Source organism: Catharus ustulatus, chromosome 2 (genome assembly GCF_009819885.2).
Source record: "Catharus ustulatus isolate bCatUst1 chromosome 2, bCatUst1.pri.v2, whole genome shotgun sequence".
NCBI classification, from domain to species: domain Eukaryota; kingdom Metazoa; phylum Chordata; class Aves; order Passeriformes; family Turdidae; genus Catharus; species Catharus ustulatus.
The window spans coordinates 44,671,563-44,688,962 of NC_046222.1; the positions used below are offsets into that span (position 1 = coordinate 44,671,563).

General features: G+C 40.9%; 1 protein-coding gene across 4 annotated transcripts in view; it reads right to left on the reverse strand.

The window, feature by feature from the left end:
* The window catches only part of LOC116992980 (platelet-derived growth factor D-like), a 142,010-nt gene that overhangs the window by 53,936 nt on the left and 70,674 nt on the right, over positions 1 to 17,400 (reverse strand). Inside the window, exons 2-4 of one of the 4 annotated variants that reach the window (XM_033053161.1) lie at positions 5,329 to 5,515; positions 1,225 to 1,405; positions 523 to 564 (exon numbers count right to left, since the gene is read on the reverse strand). In XM_033053161.1, coding sequence (XP_032909052.1) covers positions 523 to 564; positions 1,225 to 1,405; positions 5,329 to 5,515 — 410 coding nt within the window. Of the gene's footprint in view, positions 1 to 522; positions 565 to 1,224; positions 1,406 to 5,328; positions 5,534 to 17,400 lie in introns of all 4 variants that reach the window. The other 3 variants (XM_033053160.1, XM_033053163.1, XM_033053162.1) reach the window with 3 other exon arrangements.

The window sequence follows — 17,400 nt, forward strand, 5'->3', positions numbered from 1 at the left end:
TTTGGAAAGTCTAATACTATCAGACTAGCTGTATATTCTCTGGAATAAAACATGCTAAATGCAGCAGAGTTTCTGTGGCTGTGCTGAAATACAAACAGTATGAAGGAAGGCTGCTGCCTCACTCTCATTTTCATGCCCAGTGGTTTTTCATAGACTGTTCTGCCAGAATTTGAGTTTTAGTAGATTATCTTCAAATTAGAGCTCAGGATGTACTTACAATTTAATGCCTTACTCCACTAGAAGCCTAACAATTCAAATGCAAGGGAGCAAAATCTTTATAGCTTTGCTCTGTCTTGACAATGTGCTGTTTATGGACTCTTTTTAGCATACACAGGCATACAAGCATGCAAAGCCAAGAGGTGGAAGTGAAATGACTCAAACATGAATCTTTCCTGTTACAACATTATTGCTATTCCAGGCTTTCTTATTCTTATTAAAGGACAGTGGATTGAATAAAAAGGGAATAAGAAGTGTGATGGATAGGAAAATATAATGATGACAGTAGAATAAATTATTGCTTACCATTTCCTGAGTGTTTGCAAAATCTGCCTCTTTCGAGCTACACTGCACCAAAAGCATCATAATATTAATCAGAGCAATACAAAGGAATACATATTTGTATCAAAGTCTGTTTAAGAGTACTGAGCATTCCTGCTCCCTTAAACAAAGCGAAAAAAAAACAAAGAGGAGGTTTTCATGTCACTGAAACAGTACATGATACACTACTAATGCTTCTGCATATACAGAGGTATGTTGATATCTGATTAAAAATACAGTCTGAGCCTTAGCACACTGTCTTGCATGCAGACTTTTATTGCATGCAGAATAAACTACTTTTCATCTGAGAATCACAGTCATAACCCCTCAAGGTATTGTTATTTGACCTCGAATGAACATGAAAAAGGGGTTCACAGAGCAGCCATTTCTTTGCTACTTCTGCAGCATCTCTCAAGGCAGTGGCACTGCAGCTTTAGTGTCGAATGTGTTAGTGCTTCTGAAACATGTTATTAGAGTAAATCTTGAACTGAATTTTACTTTATTTTATATTTAATGACATGATGTCAGAAATACTTTGATCTGCAGTAATGCAGTTGCTGGAATAAAATTACTTTCAGTCATTTAGTATTTTGATCCCACAGTTAGCTGTACCATTCAATCTTCAAGAACTGATGCTCTTTTACACTGCAAGCTGTCTCTTACCCCTATTATCCCTAGGAGACTTACCACAAGAGAGTAACATATCTTGAATCCAGGTTTAGCCACAAAGTAGTCATCGGATTTGAAGGTTATCTTTATGTGATTTGTTCTTGATGTTATTCTTGGAGGTACTTCCTTGTGTCCACACCACCGTCCTCGAATAACTGTGCTGGTCTCTGATACATCTTCCACTTCCACAAAGTCATACCTGAAAATGAGTATGAAGAATCAGTTTTTGCTGACTCTGGTTACAGAGGGTGCCTGCAAATTGACAGGAGCACAGCTGGAGACACAAAGACAACTGTCCCCTGTTCTCCACTCCAAATCATCAGACTAAATATTACAAATGGTGGACAAGTTTGTGTGCCACAAAATACACTAAGCTGCAGGCTACTGCCTGAGTGCTCAAATGACTGATTTCTGTGCTCCTGGAACATGACAGTATTTGCTTCCATGTTAAAGCAGCAATAAAAGGCACTTGCATGCGCTTAGTATACAGTAAGTATACACATTGCGTTTCATGTCGTGGGTAAATAATTTAGAGACCTGATAAAATATTATTTAAGGCAAGCTGCCCAACCTGAGCAGCTGCAAGCATTTGTGAACTTTCTGGTGGTCACCCAACTCCCTGCAGCAGCAGCAGCCACAGGCACCTGCCTGCTTTGTCAGTCAGAGGGGTAGAGAGGGGCAGCCACTGTGCCAGGAGCAAAGGAAGATGCTGGAGGGAAACAGGGCAGTGCAGGCCACTGAGAGGTGCTTTTCAGGGCTTTCCTTGTAGGTGGCACATTGCTCCTGTAGCTGGTTTGGAAAGATTTATGCCTAGCTTTCAAGCAGGAAAGCATGCTGCTGCTCTGCGTGCTGCAGTGTTCTGTGAAAAGTCACATCTTGGCCAGGCATCTGTGCCACAGCAGAAGTTCCCTGAGCCCAAAGAGGGCTCTGCCAGGAGCAGAAGGCACTAAACCCTAGGGATGAACGGACACAATGCTCCAGCCTGTGCAGTCACCGGCTCGGATATAAATGACCATATAAATAAATAAAAAAATGAGTACAGTTATTGAGCTGGAGAATAATGGGGACAGAGAATAAAGTTCTGCTTTTACTGAATCTACGACAAAACATCTCTCAATATCTTTGAGCCAGAATTAGGCCCCACACATTGCTGCCAGCAAGGCAGAGGTGATGACAAGAGGGGAAGCTTGAGTGCCATCCTCACAGTACAGTTAAGCCTTAAAACTCTGGAGGTCTTTACCAGGAATGCTTTCTATTATCAAAGCATCTGCTCCCTCCAAAGAGGGAGGTCAGAACTCTTAAGTGATTCTTGCTAGCTCCCTACCCCCAGGTTTGTGGGCCAAGCACCCTCCTCCTTGCCTAGTTTACAGAATAGCTCTGTAAATAACAGACATGCTTTTCTTTTTCTGCTGAGAGCCCATGAGAAGAAAACCACAAGTACTATGTGGTTTGAGAATATCAGCTCTGCTGCTTTTGTATTCAACAACCCCAAATTGCACAGAACAGAAAATAACAGATCCACCATGACCATTTAAATCTGCCCAAACTCTGCTGAAATATTCCTTTTTTGTAACACACCAGAATTTAGTTCCAGGCAGAAGTAAACTTGTCTCAATCTCTCTCCACCATCCCCAGCTCCCACTCCCAGGTGGTGATGGATTTGGTACCCAGCAGAGCTCCCAAGGCTCCCCACCCTCTGGACAGCACAGAACTGTGAATGCTGATTGCAACACAAGGGGTTGTGGTGGTCAGCAGGAGATAACCTTGTAAGCTTGGGTGAAAGTTGTCCTGACTGGTCTCCCCACTTTGGAAGCCAGAAGCCAGACTAAGTAGGAAAACCAGGGAAAACCCATGGACTTTCAAGGATTCTATCTGCTTTCAACAGCAGAGGCTTTGCTGCAATGATCATGGAAGTGGGTATGTTCTCAGTTGCTTCTGTGCATCCAAGGAGCCTCAGAGGCTTTTCAGAATCATGTCTTATCAAGTGCCTGTGGAAATGGTAACAGCACTTTCTGAACGTTCTGTAAGACCTTGAATATTTCCTCTCCTTCTTCAGAAGCTCAGCTGAAATATAGCCCTACTAAAATATACCTTTTTATTCCTCAGCTTGAATGAATTTCCATCAGTTGTGTCTTAATAGTATGCAAATTACAATAATTAGCATTAATGAAAAATTGAAAGAAAACACTAGGAAGTTTCTGGAGAAAAAAAAGCTTAAGGTCAAAAGCAAATACAAAAGCAAGGTAAGATGCAGAGGTCCTGAATTACTTGTTCAGTATGCCCAGCATTCAAGCATATGCCCAGTTCTCAGCATTCATTTCAATTAAAACAGTCGTGGCTGTCTCTCTAAAGCAGCACTGCAGGGACCGTCAGGCACTGAAGCTGCAGAAAGTATCTAGTTTTGAAAAATATATTGAGCATTAGCAAAAAATCCAGCTGCACACAGTACTTAACAGACTTAAAGCCATCACAAGCAGTCTGACCAAAAAATTTCCTCACTCTGGAAGTAATACTACCCAAATAAAGGTCTTCCAGAAACTCTAGGGAAAGTTTTACTTCAAAAAAGGATGTGATATTTCTCCAGCTTCTACAGACACTATGGATGATGGAAGGACTTTGCCTTTTACTGCATTCTAAATTAGCTGCTCTGGAAAAAGCAAGCAGACTGTCTTCCAAGATGCTCTCCAAGTACACAATGCCAGTAACAGCTTGACTTTCCCCCACTGTGCCACCACCTTTAATGGCTTTTGACAGAGAATACTTCATCTTTTTTTCCACAGTAAATTAGCCCTCTGTTTCAGAGTTGCAATGCTTTCAGGTCAGCCACAGTTTATCCACTATGTAAATATTAACAGGCCGCTTCTGTGTGCATTAGGCTCTGAATCTGGGAAAGCGCTGGGGTACTGGGAGGTTACTGTTGTTACTGACTCTGCTGCTGGTCTTGGACCAACATCACCAGAGCAGACCTGCCAAGGAGCAGGGAAGGAGAGCCAAATTTTGGCTGCATTCTTTTATTACTACATGGAAAACAAACCTGCAGGAATGGTTCCCTCTATCAGTAATGCAGAAAATTTAACAAAAAAAAAAAAAAAGAGAAAGAAATCCACCCTGTAAAATGCCTGCAGAGATGCCAAACCCTACAAACACAAATTAATTGACAAAGATAAGATAAGAAGAGGCTGGGTGTGCAGAAACACTAACAACCGAGTTCTCTGCATAGATAAGGTGCAAGTAACAACATGATCAGGCAGAGTTGGAGGCTGAGATTTGAGCATTTTAAGTAAGTAGCATCACAGCAATCTGCCTTTCAGAGGGCATGGGAACCCTGAGCCTGTCTTCTCCCACAGAAAAGAGAGCTGAATAAAAGAAATACAAACACATGGATTTATACTGTTTTAGTGAATGCTGGCAAGATTCACCTCTGTACTCTACTCATGCAAAACAGTTTATCCACCTAGGATAATCAGCCAGATCATGTGAGCTTAAGGTCACTTTTGCTTAAAAGGGGAACCAAAGCAACTGGGATATAGTAGGGTAGGCTTTGATAGATTTATAGACACATCAGCATGCATCAGCACGCTGATGTCTGTGGACCTTTATTTAAAAGTTTTAAAAGGAACTGTACCAATGAAGAGTAAAACTAAAGATAAGCAAGTAATTTGAACATAATTATATTTTTCAAAGCATTTTTTTCTGTCCCTCACACCCCAAAATAAACACTTACGTACTCACTCAAACCTTCTAAAGCCCTCCACCTACTGAAAAAGATGTTTCTTGCCTGGCTGAAACGTGACAGAGGTGACAGAGGACAAAATCCTATTAAAGTAGGATTGTTGGATAAAGTAGGATATGCTATGGTAGCTGGATTTGAGCACTCAAGTACCTTGTGCTTAAAATGTTATAGAAGGACTAAAACCTGACAAAACTGCTTCAGATTCAGGACAGCTCAGTTTATTTATGAACTCAAAAGATCAGTTTCAGCTGGTAGAGCCCCTTAAAGGTCTGTCCTCCTTGCAAGGACATCTCAGACCTGGCCAGAGATGCCCTGATTTAGCTTTGCAGTCTCATGCCAGTGAGTCGAAGGGGGACTTAAGGAGCCCTATGCAAACACTTGCCACTCACCTGCAGATCTCATTCTCGGGTTCCTCCAGCCCGAACTGATTGTCAAAAGCCAGCTGGATCCTGGTGCTCTCTGGGGAGTGGAGGCGCCACGTCAGCAGGAGGTTCCTGGGGTAGCTGCTGGGGAAGCGAGGACTGTGGATGCAGCCGTTCCCTGCCACGCTGATGGTGTCTTCCTTTCGGTACAAGTCTGTGAGGTGATTGCTCTCTGTTAGTAGTCACAACTTGTAGAAATTAGTATGTTGTTCCAGTTACAGGAAGGCAAAAAACACAACAGTTTATAACACAGCACAATTATTTCCATTTCAAGTCTATAAAAAGTTGGGTCTAGGAGCAGTTATTATTAAATAGGAAGTACAGTGTATTTTCTCTTAATTCAATCCCCTATTAAACAGTAAGAACAACAGAGCTCGAGTATATAGACTCTTTATTTTACAAGAAACGTATAATTATTTTTACATTTATATTGATTATATAATGTCATTCTCACCACTTTGGTTTTAAAACAGAAGTAAACTTTAATAAAAGCTACACGCTTGAGAACAATGAAGTAATACAGACTGAAATAAAAAAGGTAAACAGTCCTGCTTCCCAAATTTTGTGCTCTGGGGAACAATGCCCCCTAAACAAAACCACCTATGAAGGGCTGCAGGAAAGTGAGTATGGGTGAATTTAAATTTAAATTTCTTTACTGTTCATGTTTTGATTTTATTCATATGGTGTGAACCATTTTCTGCCTATGGTCCATTTACTGAAACAGCTACTCCATGCTTACACTGATGTAACTGAGGCCAGATCCTGTCCCATCAACCATCTTACTCAGTAACTTCAAGATAAATAGTCAAGTCTTTACTTAATTAAAATTCCACAACTTTTGCCTGAGCAAACATTCAATTGTTGCTAAAGTTTACTTATACTGAGGTAAAACCTCTGCTGCTGTAAATCCCCGGCTCCAAGGATTACAGGAACTGTGTCAAGATCCAGCTCTCTAAAAGTCAAAATGTCTTCTCAGTTGCCCCATGCACTTGCACTGCCCAGCTGTTTCTGGTACTGGAATTTGGGTCAGTTTGCATCAAAGAACTGCAAACAACCATTCTTCCATCCATTCACAATTCCAGTGTGTAGACACTTTGAGGATCAGAAGGCTCCAAGGCAACATGCAGATCACGGTAGTTTTCAGTTCCCAGTTAAGACATGCACCTCTGAGCCTCCACAGTGTGGGACAGCTACCTGTGTTCCTTCCCCACACGATGTCTGGGGATCTACAGGAATTTGTACGCTTGCTTTCATGTAAACACCCAAACTCTGGTGTCTTTATCTTAAACAGAACATCACTGCACTCTGCTGAATGCCACGTCAACCTCCAGTTCCACTGCAAGCAATAGAAAGAGAAAACTGGCGCCTTCTCCTGAATCTGGCTACTGAAAAAGAACAAATCGGGGGAAAACAACTCCACCAAGCCATTCTGTGAACGCTGGAAATACAAAAGCAAAGTAACCAGCCGCAGACATCTGTCTCACACGCTAATCTGTCTTCACTTTTAAAGTAAAATCTAAAGTGTGACTGAATTTTTCTAAACTCTTTATATGGAATACATTTACTTGTTTTATAAATGCTCATTGAAAACAGGAATCCAGAGAAATGGTACAAATTTCATGATTAGTACATCTATTTTTCAGGTAGCTTTTCACTGGTTCCTGGTTGCAAATACCTTCCTGCATGCAGATGTAAGCAAAGCATGGTTTTCGAACAACAATTCATTGTTCTCTTCTAACAGCACGGTAATTCTAGCTTCCAAACAAACTGAAACTCAGAAGAAAAAAGTCTGTGTTTCTTATAAAACTATCTCTACAGACCTAATTGTGACATCTTTCTAAGATGCTTTCAGACTCTGAGCCACCCTTTCTAAGCAAACATAGCCCTAGCTCACAAAGTGCAGAACTAGCCAGTTTTGTTTTGTTCTACTTTGACCAAACAATTTGTATTGGAAAAGTGCCAGTTTGGTGAAAATAAAGACCACCCACCTAATAGTTTTGTTGCAATTTTAATCAGGGACATCTATGCTGAAGTCTGTTTTGTATTTGCTTTTAGTCTAAAAAAAGGGAAAAAAGACATCTGTGGGGGTTTTTTCCTCCCCAGATTTGGAATGAAACAAAATGTCCAGCCAACACTACTGAGTTCTTACTGAAATCCTGAGGACCTTTGGACTCTGAAAACACCCAGTACACCAAGAGGACAAGATATTTCACAGGACTTTATCCAAAACATCCAAGAAAAGGGATAAAAATAAAACAGATTTGTTGATAACAAATTCTAGTGGAAAACAACCATTCCCTAAGTCAGAACAAAAGTTACTGCAGTAAAACATGGCAAAACTATCCTGTACCTGAGAGTCCTTTACTTTTCTTTCTTGGACAGCAAACTATTGCCATTTTCTCTCTGCCACCATGCATTTCACTGTGTGGTTCAATCTGGTTCATGACTCTGAGGGAAACATTCCCTGTTCCAAGGCACTCCTAGCACAGGCTTTGCCCTTGAGTCGTCAGCTCCTGAAAGTGGAGTTGTGGGGACAGTATCTCTGAGATGTGCTCATACACATGCTCCCAAACAAAACATCTGCGCACACAGCACACCAACTGAGAATGAACACTACCTGCTCTCTTGCATATCAAAAAGAGGGTCTGTCACAGCTTTTCATTTAAGTTTAACTCTGAATCCCACAGACTACAGTGCTCTGCCTGGAAGGCAGTCACGCCTGACCAAGACTAGAGCTGAAATGCCATGGCTGGCATAGCTCTGCAGTATCCAAGTTGTACAGGTACATGGAGCAATAGAGCTGCATGTGTTATGAAGCTTAAAAATCAAAGCGCAGTGACTTATTATTTCAGTCATGGTAAACTATAAAGTCATTGGAGAGGAAGGGCTGGAGACAAGCATGGGGAGAAAATTCTTACTATAGTAAAATAAGGGATATTCAAATGATCCACTCTGAGGAAAAGCCCTTTCCACAAAGGAAGAAAGTATGTTTGATGAGACTGGCCATAAAGACCATTTCTACAGCCAACACAGGATGCAATCTAAAGCTATTTGAAGCCCTCACCCGATGCTGGAGCAGACTCTTCAGGAGCTCTGAACAGCCTGATTCCCTCTCACCCCTCTCACCATGCACTGAATTACAACCTGAAGTGGTGCAGCCAGCACTGTAATCAAACACACTGAATTTTCTTAAGGGGATTTTCATTGGGATTTCCCAGTGTTAACAGGCTTAGATAGAACACTGATAACCCAGACTTGCTCCCAGAAGGCTGGCTCCTCATGAATCATCAAGCATCTGGCAAACAGCTTGAGGAGATGTGAGCAACTCTCTTACCTTTTGTACCAACAGCTATGAGACTAAAATAAGACCTTTCTAAGCAGAAGAGACACTGGGGGAACTCATGGAAATCACACATTCACCAAGGTGAAAGTCAGGGTAAAAAACACTTAATGAAAGATATAGGCAAAGGAAAGGACAGTGTGTCTTTCAAGGCACTGAACTGTCCCATGTTGCAGCACAGCACAATGCAGCGCTACTCAGTGTCCTGGATGTCGCACTCTAGCTGTATTCCATGGTGCTTTATGGGAGTAAATAAAACACGGCAGTGCATAATGCACTGCCTGTCACATTCACTAAATGGCATATAAAATCATTTCACAATGAATAAAAGCGGGTGCTAAGTCATAAGGCAAAAAGGCCGTTTAGGCCATACACAGAAGGAGGATATTCTGGATGGCAGGAATCACAAACGCATCCTTGCACTGGGGGAGAAAAACTATCTCATAAGGAAGATGAGTGGGAAGGAATCTGGAAGACATCCTTTTTGGTGAGGCAATTCCCTGTAGAGAGTCTGAGCTGATTGCAAAGCAGCTTGCTCTATATTTTATTTATCTGAACTAATCTCTCCTTTTTTTTTTTCTCTTAATTCTTTCGCAACCACTAATTTTAAACATAATGGCATACATGATAGTTCAGCTGTCCAAATTAGAGGAGCTTCCATCTAAATGCTTAAGGCAGTTGCATTTTCCAAAGTGCTTGCCTTCCTCCCCCTGCAAGGAGCGCAGCTGGGTGTCAGGGTGGGAATGGGGAGGTGCAGTTCAATACTTAGGAAAATATGCTTGTCTCAAGACAGTTCCCACCATGCGTGCCCAGTATATCCCATGTTTCCCTTTCCCAACTAGGCCATGCTGCAGGAGCAGCAAGAATCAGAAAGACAAATTTCACCCTGTGTTTTCTCTGTGTGCCTGTACTTCTTACGAGCTTTAGCAATGTGTCAACACTTTCCTCTTACAGCTACTTCTCCTAGCCATGACATCCCTATTACTACAGACAAAATAGTAATAATAATTTTTAAAAACTCAATCAACCTAAAAGGCAATTTCTACCTGCTAATAGCTAATCTGACATCTGTTCTATGATATATCAAGCAGGGAGAGTTTGTAAGTGTCAATACCTTTAGAAAAAAGAAGAACTAAGAAAATTACCTTGTCTAAAGACCTAACCAACAACATCGAATACTTAGTTCCACCTTTCTAAGGTTTCTGGAATTCCAGCTTCACTTTCTAAGGTGTTGTCTTCTGTGTAAGTTTGCATCTGTCTATCTTCCTCTTGGGGAAGTTGGCCAACCAACTTTGACACAGTGGCTGAAAAAATACCATACTCTGAATGTATTATGACAAGAAATATACCCTCTGAAATGCCATGGAGGGTAACCAGATGAGCTCATCCTCTGGTACAGCTGAGGAGAGAGTTTCTGAGAACCATGGTGAAGTTCATTCTATTACTTGTGAAAGTATTTGTTATTTCAGGAAAGGACCTTGGGGTTTTGCATGTGGGAGTTTTCCAGATATAATTCTCTTCCCCTATTGCTGTTGTCTTAAGAAAAAAAAAAATACAGCAGTCAGTGGTTTGCCACCAGTTTTTAAACAAATGAGATAACCTTCGGGGAGAATAATAGCTCTTCAGGTCTTCCAGTTGAAAATTAGCCTGATCTAAATAGCTGAATCCACAGAGAAGCAAAGAACAGTAAAACACTTTTGAATCCAGACCATAAATCAGTTAATCTTGGGGACAGGCATGCCAAGCAAGTTGTATTTATGTGGTTGTTCAGGCAGTCGCTGGCTTTTTTTATTCCCCCCCCAGCCCCCTCACTAAGCAGAAACTTTGTTATCCATAAAGTTCTGTGTAAATCAGAGGAAAAGATGAAGGAGTTCATTGTCAAAATAGTGTACTCTATATCTGGTCACAGCCTGTTGGGAAGATGTAAAACTGGAAGGTCATTTTCCTTCTTAAAAATGGAGACTTTTTGTATTTGTTTTTTAATTTTTTTTGCGGTTTGTTTGCTTAACAATAAAATAAATCCCAGACAGTGAACACAACATCACACTTTACTCTCTAATGCACAATATGATACTATATGGTAGTACCAGTCCTAGACGTCTCTGACCTTTTAATGGCAGAAGCCTAACTCAGCTAAGTCAGCTCTGCTCCCATCACAATTCACCAGCAGTTCTCCAAGAAGGCAAACCAAAGGAAGGAAAGGATTGGGATGATCAGTGATAAAACAGGTATAGCACAATCCCAGCCAGGCTAAAAGTTGCAAATTGTCTCTTACAGAGACACTAAACTGAGAAAGAGCAATCCGGTATAAGGATGTATTTGTAGGAGTATATTAAGGCAGTGGATCCAACCAAAACATCACTTCAAGTTGCTTTCAGGTTTATACAATTTCAATAACCCCATTAATTTCAAGGATGCAACAAACTTGTAGTTAAGTTCATATTTAAGGAGTTTGCTGGATGAAGACCCAAAAAATGAGAACAGCATTTAACACCACCTAACATGTTACTTACCACCCAGCAAATGAGCAATCAAAAAGGGAACCTAAATCCCACAGGAGCTGATGAAAGACTATCAACCTGGCTGGTTTGCCAATGGACTTCAAAGAAGATGCTCCAGGTACCTGCTCCTTGTCTTACTAACAGGCCTTCTCTTTTGATCAGGAGCATGAAAGATACTCCAAGCAATGTAACAGCTCAAATCTAAAACATGACCTATTCTGTCACGGAGGCAATATCAAAAGGCGCTCTGTGCATGTTCAGCTAAATTCAGACCTCACATGCAATCAGCTCACTCCAAGTCCCTGAGCTGTGTGCACATCTTTGCTAGAAGAATATATCCATAGAGGATTTACAAAAGAAACAAAAATTGAGCTTTAGTTGACAGAAATAAAATTAGCCAGTGCACAACACCAGTACAGAAGGTATCAAAGAATGAAATCACTCCAGACATCTAAAATTCAATTCAGAGCCATCATCCATTTGGTAACAGAAGGGTTAGTAGTCTGCCTGTGGTTCTGTGCAGAGCAACCCCACTACTCTTGGTAGTACACAGGCAATCTGTGGTTGAACATGACCTCAGCAAAGACCACTTATGAGACTATTAAATGAGCAATTGATAAGGAAGTCCAGGCACATAATTCAAAGAGACAGCCTGTCTCTATGCTTCTCACTATAATAAGCATAATTTTATTTGCATTTAATAATACTATTTTCCCTACGGCGAAATGGTCACCATCATAACTGCATTTTGCATACAGAACTAAAAAAACAGTCCTGAAATGAAGAACAGGCAGGACTGCATTATGGTGGGGTGAAGGCTCTCCTTTTGTCTGCTTTGGTGAGGATTTTGCTTAAACTTTCACAGATGAATGCTGAGAAAACAATTCCTTAATTATGTTTACAAAGATACCAAACTCAGAGGCATTTGCTTTTAGCAGTGACTTGTATTACTTGTTTTTATTTTACTTCTTGATAGAGATTTTCTTCTACACAAAAGAGCATCCTGAATGTCTTACAGTACTTTAGAAAAGTAACATATGTTAGGCCAACATATAAAACACTTTGTTATCAGCTACTTCTTTCATGATGGGTGGGTAGTGTTGCAATGCACCTCTCTCGGACTCTTAAACCAACAGCAAACTGAATGCTGCTGTGTATTTTTTTTCATGGGATTTCACAATTAAATATGAAAGAGGAAAATGTTTATATCAAGAATGTGTAGCTCTAATGATGTGCAGTAAGACTAATGCACATATCCCTATGATCATGAGTATAAAACCACATAAAACCTTGAGAAACTGTGAGAAAAGAAATACAGAGCGAAATGGTTCTCCTGGTGCTGCAAAGAGCTTAAAGGAAACATGATAACTGAAGCAGATGTTTGCAGTGAGTGCCAACATCTTTGTAAGAAGGCTGGTACATAAAACTTGTGTAGTGCCTCGGACAAGATGGTGACAATTAGAGACACAATTGCTATTAAGCACAAATATCAACACTGGACATCAGCTCAATGTTTTCCAAAGAAATAGCACACACTCCAAATTTTCCTGTTTAGGCAGTGGCTTCAAGAAAGTAGGCCTTTATGGGAAGCTTCCTTCAAATTCTCCTGGTGCAATGAAAATATATTCCTTTTCTGTTTTCCCTTCATTATTTTTCAGGTTTTTACAACCAAAAAAGGACTTTTTGCCTCATAAGTCTGGCATAGCTCATCTTTAAAGAGAATCTGTTTTAAAATACTGTTTTAGAAATTGTTTCACTCAAGCACTTCTAAGTCTGAACAAGACATGGAATTTTTCTCACAGAAAGAAAAATGTTGACAGAAGGAAAAAGATCCAATCAAAAGGGGAAAATCTTCTCAAGTTGATCACATTGTAGCAGATAGATAGGCAATTACACAGTGGAGGTCGCACATTGGAACATTAGGCAGTAAAAGGAGATCTGTTCCCTAGAGACAAATCAAGGCAATTTTCTCTAGTGATATGATGTTTCCTTACCCTCTATGTCAGCACTGAAGATACAAAATCTCTGAAAGGGAGTGAAAGGTCTCTTCTTATAATGGAAAGTCTGGCAATGGTATTCCAACAGACATCCTTTCCTTGGACAGCATTTGCCATGGACTGCATTTGCCATGGGCATGATTTTGTCTTAGAGTCCATATATCAATCAACTGTGCAAAGATAAAAGCTTGTGGGGATATTTCAGTCCCTTTAAGGCAGGTGTACTAAATACCTAATACCGTAAAGTTACCTAAATCTTTTTTTAAAAAAGGCAGATCTCGTTGTTTTAAAATATGATTGTTGGTAGTCTGTTCCTTTTTATACAGTAACCTAACAGTTAAAAAATGAACTCTCTTCTCAAAATCAGGACACAGCTTAATCTTCTCCGAGGAAACAGAAGTGTGTGTTGTGATTCTTCTATTTGCTCAAAAGAATTCAGACCATTTCTGTCTCCTCTCAAGGGATGGATGGGTTCTGGATGCTGCTTCAAAGATGGCTTGTCCATTTTTGTAGGAATGGATGGAGGTAAAATGCAGGAGAAATTCTTGACACAAGGACCAGGACTCGAGATTTAGCCAAAAAAAGTAAAGACTCAGCTGCTTTCCTACTTTCTACTCCAAGTCACTCTGTCATCAGTCATTGACAGTTCAGACAGAGCAGAGCACACCACAGCCCCCTTTTTGCCCCCATGCCTGTTTTCCTCTGCTGAAAACCACAGCACTGGTGCAAGGAGAGCAGAAGACATTGAGATCTTTTCCTGGCATGAAGGCAGAACAAGAGTAGGGCCACAGGGGCAGCTTTACATCATTTAGATAAAACCCATGTTGAGAAACAAAATTCCCAGTCTGGAAAGTAATTTAAGTCATGCATACAGAAAGTACTGAGAACTTGAAGTGCGGGGGATCTTTCCCGTAAGGGCTAAGGATATTCTCTGGATGTTTGGCATCAGAATGCTGCAGAGCTGTCATGTGGACATATATTGCAACTCAACAAATTTTCCAGGCTCATAAAATTCTTGGCTGTTGTCTTCTTCTATTGTTATGACCTTGCACCAAAGGATCATCTAGACATTTCCGTAGTCCTTCACCTGGGAACGAAACTACACGAAGTTGAAGTGCAGAAGAGCTCATTCACTGCCAATATATGGGGACCAGAGGTTGGGAAGATGATACTGGTGTGTATCAGCATAGCCCACAAGCTCAGGATCTGCTGTACCACAGGCAGCAACCATCTCTCATAGCAGCACTGACACATCCTGACCACTGTAAGCCAAAACCAAAACTGGAAAAGGAGTTTGCTCCAAAGGTTTGATTTACAGACCTCAGCTTCCCAAGTCCTTTCTGGAAAAACAGCTGTTTGGCTCACTACCAAGAGGAAGTTATTGGAAACATTCCTTCTAGGCTGTATGGGGGATGCTGATGAAAAATAGTAAGAACCTAACTTACTCTTCAGTTTGTTAAGTTAGAGGCACAACAGACCCTACGTGAGCAGATGAAAACACACTGAAACCTACGTGGAGGCAATGATAACCAGGACTTCCCTAAGACTCCACAGGGAGCAGACATTATGTATCTTTATGTTCTGAGCAGGGCTGAGTATACTGTTTGCAAATCAGGATGTAATTAAATGATCCTTCACTTTCATGGACCTTCAATGAACTCTCACTTTTAAATGGAAAGCTGGAGTCCCCGTGCAATTGCACTGGAGACAAAGCCAAACTTCAAAGTCATCCTTTGACTGTGGATTCAGTGAAATGTTTGACTAAAAAAGGAATTGAGTGGTTATTCAACCAGCTTTGGCTACATATCTTACCAGCAATAACACCGAGGGACACATTTCACTCCAGCTTTCAGAAGACACATGAGATGACTTAAGGTTAACCAGGAGACAGCATCAGCACCCCCTCCCATTAAAGCTTCCAGAGAAACACGGTGAACAAACCAAACCCAGTTTGCAAACCCAGGCCAACAAGGCTTGCAGTTCGCAGGTGAGACCGTGTTACCTCCACCTGTTTCGCATGGGGAGGTCAAAGGGGACTCTTTTACTCCTGTCTCACCCCAGTTCTGTGCTGGTACTGATGCTGCACATCTGGGTGAGCGCCATGTGCTGAGGTCCTGTCGGCTCAAGAGGGCACAGCTGTGTGTTGACTATTAAACACAGCTCCGAGCAGCTGTTTGGCCAAAGAGGAGCCAGATAAGAGGCTTATGTAACTGAGATAAAAAGGGTGAGAAAGTCCAATAAATACAGGACTCTCACATCATTTCACGAACACCCTGTTATCAGAGCTATTGAAGGGAGACAGGGACATACTGCACCATTTCCCGTGAAAACTGTTTTCCACACTAATGCTTGAAATGCATAAGGATACCTTGGCACTCTTTGGACTACCCAAACAAGTGGCTTTTACTCAATTGGCTTTGCATATTTTTTCAACATCTAGGATTACATCCCAGTAAGACAAAAACATCTCTACTTATAATAGCAACAAAATACACAATGTCAGAAAAATGTTTTAGGTCATGTACTTGACACAAGAAAGAAAAAAAAAAATAATCTTGGAAGAACACGTATGAAAGTTGGATTAGTGACAAATTTGGTGTCAAAATTGTATTTTTCTGATTTCTATTTATTATTTCTATCTAAGAATTCCAGAGACCACTTTTTTTTGTTGTTTGAACTTCCAAACTTTTTCATTTACTCCTGCTTAGTTTATCTCAGTCTTTTCTATGGAAGCTATGGAAGAACAGTCCATTAAAGGATGGAATTTTAAACCTTTCTTGATTTAGAGACTTCAGAAGTCCTGCTTTACAGCAGACACTCTAGATTACTCCATAAGAATGAAATAGCAGCAACTATTTTTGGATTCCCTAGGGTGAAATGTTCTGGGTCTTTTTATAGTTTAGACTGTAAATAAGAAAATACCACAACTATGACCTTAAATATCATCTGATATAAACTATAATTAAATAACTGACAGTTTTGGTAAATGACAGCTTCCCTGCATTACTAAAATCAGTTGTGAGCAGTTTAAGTACTCTACATAGGACTACTGTCCTATCATTTGCTGATCTGTGTACTGATTTACTTTATTTCAGGTGATTAATTTTTTGCATTTTCATGGTGCTTGCCATCTCACAACAGCTCCATCTTTCTCAGACCTTCACTTCTCATTTGCTACTAAAACAAAGTTCCCACATGAGCTGTTATGGACACTGACACACTCCACAATTAGCCATTTATCCTCTCTGCTCACATCTGCACTGGGCAGCTGCAAAGATCAGTGAGATGCTGGACTTGGCCACATTGCAGGGGAGGAGAGCAGAGACCAGCTAAGAGAGGCTGCAGGAGCACTGGTGGAATCACAGAGAGACCTTTCAGGCCACCTCCTTCCCACACAGCAGATTTGCCAAGCCAGTCTTTGCCCTTTCATTGCACAAAATGAGGGGCAGCGTTTTAGAGCCATGGCTCTCAGTGTGCTCCCAAAGCACATCACAGGCTATGGACAGGATGGAGTATGCAATGGCACAGGCTGACCATATCCATGCCCTTTTCTCAGTTACAGGTCTGCAGGAGTTTTTTAAGCCCACACTGACATATGCAAACATTACCAAGATTTGTGCAGCAAATATTTGCCAAGGAGAAGGCAATCCTCCCTCTCTCTCCATCCTTCTCTCCCTTCCTGCTGAGGAGCAGCAGGGTCAGTCCTGGCATGTACTGGCAGAAGGTGCTGGCATTCCCCAAAAAGCAACCAGAAACCCTAAAAGCCCAGCAGAACCCCAGGTTCCCAACCAGCTGAGGGATTGTCTGCTACACAGGTGCAAGGTAAAGGTTGAGACTCTTCCCTGATTCAGTCATTTTAATTAAGGGACTGGTGGTCCCCCACCTGCCACTTCAAGTCTAGCTTCATACACATTTACTTGGTTATTTCATACATAAAGCTCTAAATAAAATGCCTTTCTTTTTTGTTCTTACTTTTTAATGGATACAGAGAACCATTCTGTCAAGAACAAAACAAATGCCCCACTAAACCCATCTCAATGGACAATTTGTTTCTCCAAAGCAGCCTTTAAGTAATAAAGAAAGAATAAACATAACATTCTCCTAAGAAATAAAATGAAAACACTAAAAAACAAAACAACCCTTGCTTGTCTGAGACACACTAAGATGTTAATAAACTCAGCTCAGACATTTACAAAAGAAG